The 15,821-nt window shown below is 45.4% G+C and overlaps 1 protein-coding gene across 2 annotated transcripts in view; it reads right to left on the reverse strand.

Moving 5' to 3' along the window:
• The window catches only part of PRKAR1B (protein kinase cAMP-dependent type I regulatory subunit beta), a 221,518-nt gene that overhangs the window by 71,612 nt on the left and 134,085 nt on the right, over positions 1-15,821 (reverse strand). For both annotated transcript variants that reach the window (XM_075318062.1, XM_075318061.1), the window contains exon 6: positions 14,120-14,166. In XM_075318062.1, the coding sequence (XP_075174177.1) occupies positions 14,120-14,166 (47 nt within the window). The remainder of the gene's footprint in view (positions 1-14,119; positions 14,167-15,821) is intronic.

The following is a 15,821-nucleotide window of genomic DNA, read 5'->3' on the forward strand; positions in this document are numbered from 1 at the left end:
TGCGTTGGCAATCGGGGTAATAAGGAGATAATGGCAGCCCATAGCTGCCAATAAGTCCTAGATTAATCATGTCAGGCGTCTCCCCGAGATACCTTCCATGATTAACTTGTAAGTTACAGTAAATAAACACACACCCCCGAACAATCCTTTATAAGCAGGGAATACGAGATTGTTTAATGAGCGGCCAGCTTTTTCAAAAGAGGAAAAGCCGCTGGAGTTTAGAGAACAGCCGTGCAGCGCCGCGCCGGTGAACGGGGAGCGGTGAATATGAGAGAGGGGTACTCCATTCAGTCACTCTGGGGATTAGCGGTCACCGGTGAATCCTTCACGTGTGACCGCTAATCAGGACGCGACACAGACAGAGCCGCGGTATGACAATGAAGTCGGGTGAAGTTCACCCCAGTTCATTCTCTACGCGCGACTCTGTCTGCTGTCAGCGGGTATGTATCTACGACATTGTGCATCACAAACACGCATAAATTCACACGGACAACACATACACATGTCAGTTATTTCTCTCACGCATAAACGGACAACCAACACGCACACACGGCTAGCATACGGCATTCACACAGATGGCACACGGACACAAAAAAAGGACACAAAAACGGACCCGAAAAACGGACGTAACACAAGTGCGTGTTTTTTCCCGGACGTGTGAAGGGGGCCTAATATAGTGAGAAAGGTGGTTAATATAATGGACCTTGTTTTTGTAAATTTTTGCTATAAAGGACATAAGGGATGACTACTGGGCAGCGGTTAAAGATCAACAGCCCAAGCAGCAGTACCACCTTCATTGTCCTGATATTAGTCTTGCCGAGCATAGTGATATCACGTACTGTGATTATGTGACTGCATCATCCAATGACTCATGAGTTAAGGTCATGTGACCACAATACGCGATGTTATTGTGGCCGCTAATTGTGGCATGAATGGTTAACTTTTCTGAAGGGGTAGAGAATTCTTAATGACCACTGATTAGTAAGTTCGATTCTACTACATTTTTTTTTAAATCTTGAAAACTCCTCTTTAAAAGTTGGCAAATCTGAGAAATAACACAAGATTTCAGGACATTGCTGCGTCCTCTATTTATCCACAAAATAGCTAAATTTCGATGTCTGTGTACGATCCTGGGACACCTCCGATGTGTGCCCATCCCTTTGTGGTGAGCCACATGAAAGCCAATCCTGGCTGTAGATAGGTCCTCCTTGTCCTCACATGCCACCGTCTTGACACTAGGCTTTGAAGTGAGCCATTCTTACAGTTCTTATCACTGTAAAGCATCTAGAGGCCCTTAAGGTTGGGTAATGAACCAATGTGAACTGAGGAGAAGAGAGATGTTTGTACTGTAAATGCTTTTCACTTTTAGCTCAAGCTTTGGGTTTCTGCTCGGAGGCCTTCATGTGGCTGAGGTCAGGAGTAAAGCTGGGCCATTACGTATTCAAAGAGTTACACAGGCGAGCGAGGCGCCCGCAGAGTCCCGACCATGTTTCTACATCTGTGTCCTAACAAGTGCTTCTTTCAAGTGGTTGAGGAAGCACGCACTCATCCCACTAACACAGCTCCTTCACACGTACTTTCATACAGATGTGCGAGAAGATACAGGAAAGTAAATGTCACTTAAGGCTATGACATTTCTAAGACCAGATCAACAAGACTGCGGTGTTCCAGCTGCTGCGGTACTACTATACCAAGCAGGGGACTTACACTTTATCACAAAAGTGAGTACACCCTCACATTTTTGTAAATATTTTATTATACCTTTTCATGGGACAACACTTAATATATGACACCTTGATACAATGTAAAGTAGTCAGTGTATAGCTTGTATAATAGTGTAAATTTGGTGCCCTCTAAATAACTCAACATAGCCATTAATGTCTAAACCGCTGACAATAAAAGTCAGTACACCCCTAAGTGAAAATGGCCAAATTGTGCCCTCCAATATGTCATATGACTCATTAGTGTTACAAGGTCTCAGGTGTGAATGGGGAGCAGGCGTGTTACATTTGGTGTTATCCCTCACACACTCTCTCATACTGGTCACTGGAAGTTCAACATGGCTCCTCATGGCAAAGAATTCTCTGAGAATCTGAAATAAAGAATTGTTGATCTACATAAAGATGGCCTAGGCTATAAGAAGATTGTCACCAACTAAAACTGAGCTGTAGCATGGTGGCCAAGACCATACAGCGGTTTATCTAGACAGGTTCCACTCAGAACAGACCTCGCCATGGTTGATCACAGACGTTGAACACATGTGCTCAGGACAATAGTCTCCATATACTTTTGCATCGGTCAAATTTTGTTTAAATGCGGATTGCACATTTTCTGTTAGTACAATAAACCTCATTTCAATCCAGAAATATTACTCAGTCCATCAGTTATTAGATATATGAAACTGAAATAGCTGCTGCAAAAACCCAAATTGTTATAAAGAAAAAAGGTTAACATTAATAGGGGTGCCCAAACTTTTTCATATGACTGTAAGTGCTGCCAGCATTGCTGCAGAGGTTACAGGGGTGGTGGTGGGGGTCAGCCTGTCGGTGCTCAGCCCATACGTGGCACCATGCTGTCGTTCCAGAAGGAAGCCTCTTCTAAAGATGATGCATAAGAAAGCCACAAACAGTTTGCTGAAGACAAGGAGAACTAAAGGCCCCTTTACACACTGAGACTTTCTAGCGATCCCACCAGCGATCCCGACCTGGCCGGGATCGCTGGAAAGTCTCCAAACAGTCGCTGGTGAGCTGTCAAACAGGCAGATCTGGCCAACGACGCAACAGCGTTTAGAGACTTTCCAGCGATCCCGGACCTGCAGAACGACCTCGCTGGTAGGGAACGCTATAGCATGCCTGCGGGCTAAGTCGCTAACGATGTCGTTGTAACGGTGTCAAACACACCGATGCATGCTGCGCAGTGGGAAACAAAAGACCAAAAAATGGTCCTGAAAGATTTGTAGCGATTAGCGACCTCACAGCGGGAGCCAGGTTGCTGATGCGTGTCACACACTGCAATGTCACTGGGGAGGTCACTATTACGTCATAAAACCGGTGACGTTACAGCAATATCGCTAGCAGTGTTGCAGTGTGTAAAGGGGCCTTAAGGACATGGATTACTGGAACCATGTCCTGTGAGCTGATGAGACCAAGATAAACTTATTGAGTTCAGATAGTGTCAAGCGTGTGTGGTGGCAACAAGGTGAAGAGGACTAAAGGCTACTTTACACACTGCGATATCGGTCCCGATATTGCTAGTGTGGGTACCCGCCCCCATCTGTTGCGCGACACGGGCAAATCGCTGCCCGTGCCGCACAACAGCCGTCACACATACTTACCTGTCCGGCGACGTCGCTGTGACGGGCGAACCGCCTCCTTTCTAAGGGGGCGGTCCGTGCGGCGTCACAGCGACGTCACTGAAGCGTCACTGAACCGCCGCCCAATAGCAGCGGAGATGAGCGGGACGTAACATCCCGCCCACCTCCTTCCTTCCTCATAGCGGCCGGGAGGCAGGTAAGGGGAGCTTCCTCGTCCCTGCAGCGTCACACGCAGTGATGTGTGCTGCCGCAGGAACGAGGAACAACTTCGTTACTGCTGCAGTAACGATTTTTAAGAATGGACCCCCATGTCGCCGATTAGCGATTTTGCACGTTTTTGCAACGATGCAAAATCGCTTATCGGTGTCACACGCAACGGCATCGCTAATGCGGCCGGATGTGCGTCACAAAATCCGTGACTCCGCATTAGCGATGTCACAGCGTGTAAAGCCCGCTAAAGACAAGTTTGTCCTGCCTACAGTCAGGCATGGTGGTGGGAGTGTCATGGTTTGGGGCTACATGAGTGCTGCCAGCTGTGGGGAGTTACAGTTCATTGAGGGAACCATGTATTGTGACATACTGAAGGAAATATGATTTCCTCTTTTCATATCCCAACATAATAACGACACCAAACACACCTCCAAGACGACCACTGCCTTGCTAAAGAAATTGAGGGTAAAGGTGCTCAACTGGCCAGGTATGTCTCCAGACCTAAACCCTATTGAGCATCTGTGAGGCCTCCTCAAAAGGAGCGCAAAGTCTCTAATATCCACCAGCTCCATAAGAATGTTAAGAACAGTAAGAATTTTTTTCAAAACTAGACGTTAATAGTTAATTAACAAATGCAAAGTGAATGAACAAAATAGAAATCTAAACCAAACCAATATTTGGTGTGACCGCCTTTTGTCTTCAAAACAACATCAATTCTACTTAGTTCACTTGACGTTTTTGAAGGCGCTTGGCAGAGAGGTTGTTCCAAACATCTTGGAGAACTAACCACAGATCTTCTGTTTATGAGGCTTGTGCAAATGCTTTGGTCTTTTCATGACTTGATGATGTTGAGATAAGGGCTCTGTGGGGGCAGGATCAGCACTTCCATGACTCATTCTTCTCTTACTGCTGAAGCTAGTACTTAATAACACTGGCTATATGTTTGGGATAGTTTTCTTCATCCAGAAAAAATTGGGCCAATCAGATGCATTCCTGATGGTATTGTATGATGGATAAGTATTTGCATAAATTTTTAAACATTGAGAACATCAAGAAATTGGCAATGTTGAGGATTGTAGACTCAGTGGTCAGTCAAAGAAACTTAGTGCAGCAGATGAGACACATCGTGCTTATTAACCTTTGAAATCGGAAGATGTCCAGTAGTGCCATCAGCTCAGAACTGGCAGAATCCATTGGGACCCAGCTATAGCTGTCAACTGTTGGAAGAAGTCTGGCCAGAAATGACTTTAAGGAAAAACTGAAGCCAAAAGCCATATCTTTTGGGCTTCAATTATTGGTGGTTAATTATCAAAACAAGGCCAAGTGACTCAACTATGCGTGAAAAATTAGGAAAAGCGATAAATGGCAGCAGGTGCTCTGGACTGATGACTCAAAATGTGAAATATTTGGCTGGAACAGAAGGCAGTTTCTTAGGTAAAGAGCTGAAGAACGGCACAATAATAAGTGTCTGCAGGAACAGTGAAGCATGGTGGAAGGTCCTACAAATGTAAGAAGCATTTCAGAAAATAGAGCTGGAGATTTGGTAAGGATTAATGGTTTCCTCATTGCTGAGAAATACAGGCAGATATTTATTCATCATGTAATACCATCAGGGAGGCGACTGATTGGCTCCAAATTTGTTGTGCAGCAGGACAATGACACCAAAAATAAAGCCAATGTCAGTAAGAACGGTAAAGAAAACCAAGGAGCCCTGGAAGTGACGATCCGGCCCCTACAGGGCCCTGATCTCAACACCATCGAGTCTGTGGGATTATATGAAGAGACAGAAGGATTTGGGCAAGACTGAATCCACAGAAGATCTGTGGTTAGTTCTCCAAGTAGCATTTTTCTCACACCAACCTAACAATTTTGCACAGTAGTATGTTGGTTAACCTTTCTGGATCTAGCGCTAGGCACTTAGTCCTTCTCCTGACACCGCCTTTTTTCTCTATTTTTTGGCGCATCGGGTTGCCATTCGATAACATCTTATGCTGTTTAATGGGCCAATTATCCATGCTTCCTCCTGCTAAGCTCCATCCATTTTTTTTTGAAGAGTGATAAGAGTAGAGTTAAGCTAAAAAAAAGTCTAAACACCTTTCCGTAGAATAGGCATGTACCAAAATTTTAAACTTTTTTCCAAAATTTTATCAAAAGTTAATAAATTGGTTGACCGCAGGTACGATGTTGTTTGTCGTTCCTGCAGCTCCACACATCGCTGTGTGTAAACCCGCGGGAGCGACAAACATTTCCTTACCTGCGTCCACCGGCAATGTGGAAGGAAGATGGTGGGCGGGATGTTATGTCCCGCTCATCTCCGCCCCTCCGCTTTTATTAGCCGACCGATTAGTGACGTCGCGGTGACGTCGCTGTGACACCGAACGCACCTCCCCCTTGACGGAGGAATAGTTCGGCAGTCACAGCGACGTCGCCGACCAGGTAAGTGCGGGTGAAGCTGCCATAGCGATAATGTTTGCTACGTCGACAATCACCACATATCGCATGTGCGACGGGGGCCGGCACTATCGCACTCGGCATCGCTAGCCGATGCTAGCGATGTCGCAATGTGTAAAGCCCGCCTTAGGTCTCTTTCACACTTCCGTGAAAAACGTTTGTGTTGAAGGCCATCCATGTGCCGTGTTTTTGGCACATGAGTGTTCACCGTGTGCTATCTGTGATAGCACACAGGGAGCAGGATCTTTTTACTCACCTGTCTCCGGCGCTGCTGTCCCTGGTGCTGAATGCTCTGAAACTGCCGGTTCCAGGTCTGCGGAGCAGTGAATATTCATGAGCATAATGAGCGGGCCTGGAAGCAAGTGACAGCAGCACCGAAGACAGCAGGGCTGGAGACAGGTGAGCATGGAAAATCATTTTATTTCAAAGACAAGTGTTTTCTCCTGTATATGTCACATGGATAACATCAATGTGTGGTCTGTGTGACGTCAGTGCTGCCGGAGAAAAACTGACTTGTCTCCTTGCAGAACACACGGACACGTGTGTGCTCCATACAGACACATGGTCATTGTGAAAACACCGATGTGTGCGCAAACCCATTGATTTTAATGGTTCTGCGTATGTCCGTGTCTCCGGTATGTATGAAAACGTACCAGAATCATTTACGTATGAATGGGGCCTTAATGAATTGGCCCCTATAACATAGTCATCAATCCATTTTATTGGATTATCTCCAGAAGTTTCTGCGGCCAGACTTGGACTCACCTGCAGGTCCTCATTTACAAGACAGTTTCATGGATGGGTCAACTACTTTTAAATGCTTTGACCCAGAACATAAAAATGGTCATGGTAGCAATTTTGTAGTTCAAAAAGTTAGAACAGTAAGAAAAGTTTAGTTCTAAAAGTTTGTTTTTTTTGTAGCTTGTGGTGGGCATCTTTGGAGAAGTGACACAGAGCCTGCCACGATATTGGGTGCCACTATTAAAACTTAACACCTAACACCGAGCGGACAACTTTTTTGGCAAATTCTATTACTTTCACATTTTCTGTAAGTTTCGAAGTCCATGCTTTTCATGTGTGCTGCTATAGTTAGTACTAAGAAAAGGCTCCTTATGATCTTCGCCGCCATGAAACAGATCCGGTGTGTCATCACTTCTGTTCAGATACTCCACAATTGGTTTAATCAGAGACAGGTCTGAACATTTTTTCTGGGAAACGTGCGATGGGTTAATGTCAGGTAAGGTCTACGGTATGTAACGTGACCTGGCTCTGCTCCTGGATAAATGCTACTGCCTAAAATATTAGCTGCCAATTACATAACAAAACATCAGCTCGCGGGAGACACCCAATACTTTCCACATGGATATAAACGTACGGCGCATACACATGGACCGGTAGCTGTCAGGGCATGCTGGGATTTATAGCTTCATCTGGAGCGCCAAAGGTTGAAGAAGTATTGATGTATGCAGAAAATGCTGGAAACATCCCATCCCAATTATTCCGAGCCCACAGGCCTTAATATAAAGATGCTTCCACCAATCTACTCTATTCGTAGGATATGCATCATTATTGAGGATGGTGGGTGATAAGGTCTGGCTCTTAAAATTTTTTTATTAGGATATGCTGTCACTTGTGATTTGTGGGGGTCCGACATCTAGGTCACTTACCAGTCCTGAGTCGAGTCCTGTTTTGCCTAAACGGTAGCCACCGGCAGAGATCTCAATTAGTGATGAGTGAGCACTAACATGCTAGAGTGCTCTGTACTCATAACTAGTGATGAGCGGGCACTACCATGCTCAGGTGCTCTGTACTCGTAACTAGTGATGAGCGGGCACTACCATGCTCAGGTGCTCTGTACTCATAACTAGTGATGAGCGGGCACTACCATGCTCAGGTGCTCTGTACTCGTAACTAGTGATGAGCGGGCACTACCATGCTCAGGTGCTCTGTACTCGTAACTAGTGATGAGCAGGCACTACCATGCTCAGGTGCTCTGTACTCGTAACTAGTGATGAGCGGGCACTACCATGCTCGGGTGCTCTGTACTTGTAACTAGTGATGAGCGAGCACTACCATGCTCGGGTGCTCCATACCCGTAACTAGTGATGAGCGGGCACTACCATGCTCGGGTGCTCAGTACTCGTAACTAGTGATGAGCGGGCACTACCATGCTCGGGTGCTCAGTACTCGTAACTAGTGATGAGCGGGCACTACCATGCTCGGGTGTTCGGTACTGGTAACTAGTGATGAGCGAGCACTACCATGCTCGGGTGCTCAGTACTCGTAACTAGTGATGAGCGGGCACTACCATGCTCGGGTACTCAGTACTCGTAACTAGTGATGAGCGGGCACTACCATGCTCGGGTGCTCAGTACTCGTAACTAGTGATAAGTGGGCACTACCATGCTCGGGTGCTCGGTACTGGTAACTAGTGATGAGCGAGCACTACCATGCTCAGGTGCTCAGTACTCGTAACTAGTGATGAGCGGGCACTACCATGCTCGGGTGCTCAGTACTCGTAACTAGTGATGAGCGGGCACTACCATGCTCAGGTGCTCTGTACTTGTAACTAGTGATGAGCGGGCACTACCATGCTCAGGTGCTCAGTACTCGTAACTAGTGATGAGCAAGCACTACCATGCTCAGGTGCTCTGTACTGGTAACTAGTGATGAGCAAGCACTACCATGCTCGGGTGCTCTGTACTTGTAACTAGTGATGAGCGGGCACTACCATGCTCGGGTGCTCTGTACTGGTAACTAGTGATGAGCAAGCACTACCATGCTCGGGTGCTCTGTACTTGTAACTAGTGATGAGCGGGCACTACCATGCTCGGGTGCTCTGTACTCGTAACTAGTGATGAGCGGGCACTACCATGCTCGGGTGCTTAAAGGGCTTGTGACCCAATGACAACTCATCTATTCACAGAATAGGTAATAAACTGCTGATAGTTAGAGGTGTACCAGTAAGGACCCTCATTGTACACGAAAATTCCCCTGTTTGAATTGAGTGTTGGTTAAGTATGGGCACTACAGCACCATGTAAAGTCTATAGGACAGATGGAGATGGTCAATCGTTGTTCTTAGATATCTCCATCAGTCTCTTAGACAAGAAGTTGAGAATTTTATACCTTTGGTTTCTCCAGAGAATTCAAGACCCCCCCCTTCTCACAATTGATAATGGTCCTAACGGTGGACCATCAGCGATCAGCAATTTAATACCTATCATCCTATCCATCCCACCCCATGGGTCATCTCTACTTTCAGAGATATGTAACCTTAATTCACCTCCTCTGCTAGAAGTGCCTCAAACGCTGATAGGATGGAGCAGAGCAAGAACCAAGTCAAAGTAGAAACCCAGCAAAGATTAGCAAAAATTTTAAGAAAAAAAAAATATATAAGAAGTTGATCAAGACAACCACAGAAGTCATTGAGGACCTCAAAACCCAAACACATACAAGACATTGAGGAGACTATTTTTCATAAGGCCTTCAATAGTCAAAACCTTACCATCAATTTCAAGAGGATTATGACTATGGTTTATCTATGACAGGATAAACAGGTGGTCCATGGGTATTATTTGACCTAGTTTGGACAGGACAGTTTTGAGTTCTTAAACTGTCCCTAACAATCTACTTGAGTTGATTGCAACTACATGGCACTGTGAGAGTCTCAAGATGACTATGGGGATAGCAGGAAACTAGGGCCCCTAAGCTGACCCATAGACTAGGGGGCCCTATGTTATCCCTAGTCTTAGGGATACTCCTAAAGGTTGGGATGCCCGAGTCTCCTTCCTGGCCCTGCTCCTGAGCAGCCCTGATCTGATACCCCCTACCCCTTTTCCAGCAGGAGCCAGGACAGGAGTGAGATTAAACATGTAAAAATAGACAGACAGGGGAAATCCAAACCCTGTCATACAGCACGCACTCACAGAGGTATAAGACAAAAAAAAAAGATAAGGAGGAAAACAAGAGCAGGGAAGAAACAATAAGGCTGGGGTCACACGGGGATTACTGCGATCCCCTTGCATGACACTCGGCTCACGCTGGTAGTACAGCAGAGCTGAGTGTCATGCGAGTGTCCCTGCGATTGAGGTCCGATCGGACCTCAGCTACGGGGGGCGGGCCGGCACCGAGGAGAGGCGGGCGGGTGCTGCAGAGGGCAGGGAGGGATTTATCTCCCTCTCTCCTCCGTAGCTGGCTATTGCCATTCTCGCCCTGCACTCGTGGTACACCGGTGTACTGTGATTTTTCTCTCGCCCCATAGACTTGAATGGGTGCGAGAGAAAACAGGATCGCATTACAGGCGCAGCATGCTGTGATTGTTTTCTTGGTCCGATTAGGGCTGAGAAAATAATCGCTCATGGGTGCTGACACACAGGCTAATATTAATCCGAGTGGAATGCGATTTTTTATCGCACTCCACTCGCACAGATTTTCATGCTGTGTGGCTTAGGCCTAAGACGACAGCTAAAACCTACACCCACTCCAGGAAAAAAGCAACACTTTCCAAATAGTTTGGGACAACAAAACACACAGACCAACACAGTATAACCTATAGCTGGCATGGGTAGAAGATTTCATCCAGCTTAAATCTGAGAAGAGCAGATGTGATTGGCCGCCTCACAACATGTGATCAAAGGAGCCTAACAAGCAGACTAGCAGAGATGAACTCTTGCTAGTCTCCCTATGACTGAGCACACAGCAGGTCGATGGCTGAGTCTTCCTGTTTTGATCAGAGAAACCACTGAGTGTCAGAATCTCTAATGTCACGCCGCCATGACAGTCAGCAAAGTTTGTGCAAAACTCCATGTGATAGAGAGTCCACATGGTCAATTCTCGTGCAAGTTTGGCCCAGTTTCTCGTAAGCCCCCGTTGAGCCGTCTAGTCTGTCATTGAATATGGCTTAAAAGGTAAGGTTTCCTAATTTTGAGTTTTATTATATACATAAAAAGATCACAGTAGGCAAAGGGCAGAATTACTCATACGGCTGAGTGTGACCCATTGTCTGATCCGCATAACTGGAAAGAGTTACATACAGTACAGATTAGTAATATCCTCGCTTAGGACATGAGTAAAGGACGGTCTTGGCAGAGAAAATTGTCCATGGTTATTCCCGTACCCACTCAGCACAATGGACCACAAATTACTAATGAAGTAGTTCCCTTAATGTCCCCCTCAGGTGCATTCCTTGCTGGTGGCCTCCTCACCGCCAAGATATATCCCTGGAGGTTCTGTTACTTAACAGGAGGTAAAGTGATATCCTCTTTGTTATGGAGTTAAGACCGATAGACAGACTGCATCATTAGTAAAACACAGGGACTTAACACCATTTACTGATTCTCTGGAACCTTTTTAGAGCTCGTTAAATCATTAGTCAATACCGCGTCTCCTTCTGAGGGTGCCGTGTTTGGACAACAGGAATTAGTTACGGAATATTTGCCTTGCAATCATATCACTGTCCAGGCTGAAAATATCCATCAGAAGGATATACAAATTTAATGAATGTAATAATAAAAAAATGACTAGGTGTCATAAAAAAAAAAGGAGGAGATTACCCAAAAGTGGTCTTGTGAGAAGTCTAACATCATGATCACATTTTTTGGAGTCCACAAGATTAGTTCTCCAATTTCCAAGACGAGAGACCAAATCCCTAAGGGCTGCTTAGAGATTTCCTTCACTGGAAATCCCTGACTCAAGATTGTAAACTAAGGTCTTATCACATCACTTGTGCTTTGCTTAGTAAGGTTTTCTTAAAGCCCCTATACACATTAGACTTATGTTAGGCAAACCTGCCAATATCGAAGAGTTTAGCCTACAGTCTAATGTGTATGGATGAGGGTGCCAGCCAACAAATCGTTGGGGAAGATGTCTGATTTTGGACATCCCCATTGCATTGTTCTACCGGAGATAAGCCTACTGGAGATATGTCAACCAGTGGCTTTCTCAAAGAGAATACAAGAGCGCTAGGCCGAACAAGGGCTCCTGTGTTTGGGAGAGCTGGCAGGACGATTGGCCAAAGCGTCATTCAGTGGACACCCATGTGTGTGGCCGGCTTAAGGCTTGAAGTTTCTCTTGATAAAGGCTCAATTTATATGGGCAAAAAAATCTACCGGAAACGAGCGCCAATCAGCGATATAGTAAGTTGCATTGTTCTACCGGAGATAAGCTGCTAACCGACTTGTCAACCAGTGGCTTTCTTAAAGAGAACCCAAGAGTGCTAGACCGAATGAGTGCTGCTCAGTTTTGGAGAGTCGGACGAACGATCGGCCAATGCGTCGTTCAGCGGACAGCAATCAATTGTGTTTGGCCAGCTTAAGGCTTGAAATTTTTCTTGATGTAGGCTCAATTTATATGGGCAGAAAATCTACCGGAAACGAGCGCCAATCTATGATATAGTAAGTTGCACTGTTCTACCGGAGATAAGCTGCTAGCCGACATGTCAGCCGATGGCATTCTCACAGAGAAAAGAAAACCGCTAGGCCACACGAGTACTCCAGTGTTTGAGAGAGTCGGCCAAACGATAGGCCAAAGCATCATTCACCGGATAGCCATCTAATGTGTATGGCCGGATTAAGGCTTAAAGTTTTTCTTAGTAAAGGCTCATTTATGTGGGCAGAAAATATACCAGAAGCAATCGCAAATCAGAGATATAGTAAGTAAGTTGCATTGTTCTACCGGAGATAAGTCACCAGTCAACATGTCAGCCGATGGCTTTCTCAAAGAGAACACAAAACCGTTAGGCCGAACGAGTGCTCCTGTGTTTGGGAGAGTCGGCCAAATGATCGGCCAATGTATTGTTCAGCGGATAGCTATCTAATGTGTAGGGCCGGATTAAGGCTTGACGTTTTTCTTAGTAAAGGCTCATTTATATGGGCAGAAAATCTACCGGAAACGAGCGCCAATCAGTGATATAGTAAGTAAGTTGCACTGTTCTACCGGAGATAAGTCACCAGTCAACATGCCAGCCAGTGGCTTTCTCAAAGAGAACAAAAAATTGCTAGGCTGAACGAGTGCTCCTGTGTTTCAGAGAGTCAGCCGAATGATCGGCCAATGCGTCATTCAGCAGACAGCCATCTAATGTGTAAGGCCGGATTAAGGCTTGAAGTTTTTCTTAGTAAATGCTCATTTATATGGGCAGAAAATCTACCGGAAATGAGTGCCAATCAACGATATAGTAAGTTGATGCTATATTTCCAGAGAGCTATCTTCAGAGGTATGTGCTTATTCAGTCTCCATACAACTTTATTACTGTCAGCAGCACACCCCATTTACATGACGGGATGTGATGCTGACAAATATAGTTTTTAGGTTCAAATAAGGTCTAGAGGGGGGTAAGCTTTCTCATTGTAGAGAGAACCAAGCTGGAGTAGTCAAGGTAAAGCTGCCTAAGAAAAGGGTACTGAGATATCCAAGAGGAAGAATGCTGGCTCTCCAGATCCACCTCTTAGACCAGAATCACACTTGCGAGTGCCTCACGTGTATCTTGCGTGAGTCTCGTATCGCATCACCCGGCACGGCCGCACATTCTCTGAACAGGAGCGTCTCGGCTGCATAGAGATACATGCAGCTAACCCACTCATGTCAGGAGAATGTGCGGCCGTGCCGAGTGATGCGATATGATACTTACGTGGATACACACGAGCGATACACGCGAGGCACTCGCAAGTGTGACTCTGGTCTTAGAGGTAGCAACTCTATAAGTCAACACCAGCCATACAACTAGCCTTGCTACATGACTTAGGATATTCAGCTACAAAAGTCTACTCAAAAAGGAAAACAGACAGCTGTTTTTGGCTTATTGCCCCTATCAATGCTGAGCAGGACACTGGTTAGCTGGGTGAGAAGCCTTAAATATTCTTCTAGTGAAGAGCGTCAAGTTGTCGTAGGGAAACCTATAGTCCATGCCCTGATCCCTGGGAGAAAAAGTATGAAACTTAATGGATGAGAATGAACATTCAATGGCTCACAAATCAGCCGATTTAAGTGGGTCTTGCGTCATTGCCATTTTATGAATTGTTCTGAAGGTGTTTAGGCGCTCTATGGAGCAATGCATCGGTTAGAGGTCCAAGTTGAAGAACCTCAACATTCTGGTCTATCGGCATGGTCACACCATGTCTTATATTCCATGCAAAAGTTATATACTCACATCAGCTTCTCCTTGATCGATGACGTAGAAGTTGTCGCCTTCATCACCTGAAGCACAACAAGTATTTATCAGAATGAAGTTGAAGGTTAAAGGAACAGACATTTTATGATTATATTATAAACCAGTAAAACATTTACATCACTAGATATATGGTAAGGGTTTACATATTAGGTGCTAGGACCTTCCTGATATGGGTCACCTTGATGTTGTGGGATGGTTTTTACATTTTTTTATCAAAATAATGTTAACTAAGTACTATTTATTTACTTGGTTCAGGGTATTTGCTCATTTTTGCATAGCCAGTGTGAACATGCTCCTACACATTGCATGTATACAAACTTATAATCCAGTTGATTTCTTTTGTTTTTTTTTAAGACAGCTGCCATGTAGACCTCTATATTCATTGGTGGACACAGACATAAGAGGGCCCCTGCACAAGAACAGTAATTGGGTCCTTTGCAGTCCAGTAGCTTCTCATAATGCACAATTTTACCTACTTTAGAGGTGCTAATGGGCCCCCTTAACTCCTGGGTCCTTGTGCAGCTGCATAGCTTATACCAAGGATACGTCCATATTCATAAGCTCTGTATAACCCTGCCTCACCACTGATTGTCATCTTTCTCCCAATGCACCGTGTACACAGAAAGCTGCTAATCAGTGGTGTGGGTGGAGTTATACAGAGCTCAGTATTCAGATAATGACAAGATCTGAAGTATATAAAATCGTGATCAGCTACAAGCAATCCAGTAAGTGATACATGTCTAGATTATGGGTCTCTGTCTTTCCAACAACCTGCTCTCAGATTACATAACAAAAACCTGCTGACAGATTCCCTTGAATTATTTCACTGCTGAAATGTAGAAATCTGATTATTATGGCCACCCTGAAACTGAAAAGTGACTTTATAGTATATGTATAGTTATCCTATTTGGTGCCCTCTATTTGGCCCCTGTTGTCTCCTCGGCTCAGATCAGAGTTCAGTTTCTCCTGCCTCGAAGATGGCATCTGCAGTGGCACGGAGAGCGCACCAGTAGGGGTAAATCACCCCTCACCGGGCTTACCTGTGCTGGAGGTTAATACAGACAGGTGAGGTGTGGTCTAGACTTACCGCCACACTCCCCACCACCCAAAGCTGAATATCCTTCAATCAGGAGGAACTGATTGCTGATCTGAGCGGTGGAAGCAGGGGGAGGCAAATGGGGGTGCCAGGTAGGGTGACTATACATAAGAAATGATAAGTCACTTCTCTGTGCTAGGGTGGAGGGTCACTTTAAAACTGTATCATACACTGTACAGTTATTCTAGCGCCACCTATTGGAAGTAGTAATCCTAAAAGTCAATATCCACCCTTTATAGAGCATGGTCACATAGCAAGGCTCTATAAAAGGTTGATATTGAATTTTAGGATTGCTTTATTCCATAGGTGGCACTAAAGTTCCTGTCCTCTTACGGTTTGCTTATTTAAAGGGAACCTGTCAACAGATTTGGTGACTATAAGCTGTGACCACCACCAGTGAGCTCTTATGTACAATATTCTAGAATACTACATATAAGAGCCTCGGCCGCTGTGTAGAACGTAAAAATCACTTTATAATACTCACCTAGGAGGCGGTCCGGTTTAATGGGTGTCTCTGCTCTCCGGTCCGGCGCCTCCTCTCCGAGATGATCGCCGTCTCCTTCTTCTTTTGAGGCCTGTGTGCAT

This window comes from Anomaloglossus baeobatrachus, chromosome 7 (assembly GCF_048569485.1).
Source record: "Anomaloglossus baeobatrachus isolate aAnoBae1 chromosome 7, aAnoBae1.hap1, whole genome shotgun sequence".
Taxonomy (NCBI): Eukaryota; Metazoa; Chordata; class Amphibia; order Anura; family Aromobatidae; genus Anomaloglossus; species Anomaloglossus baeobatrachus.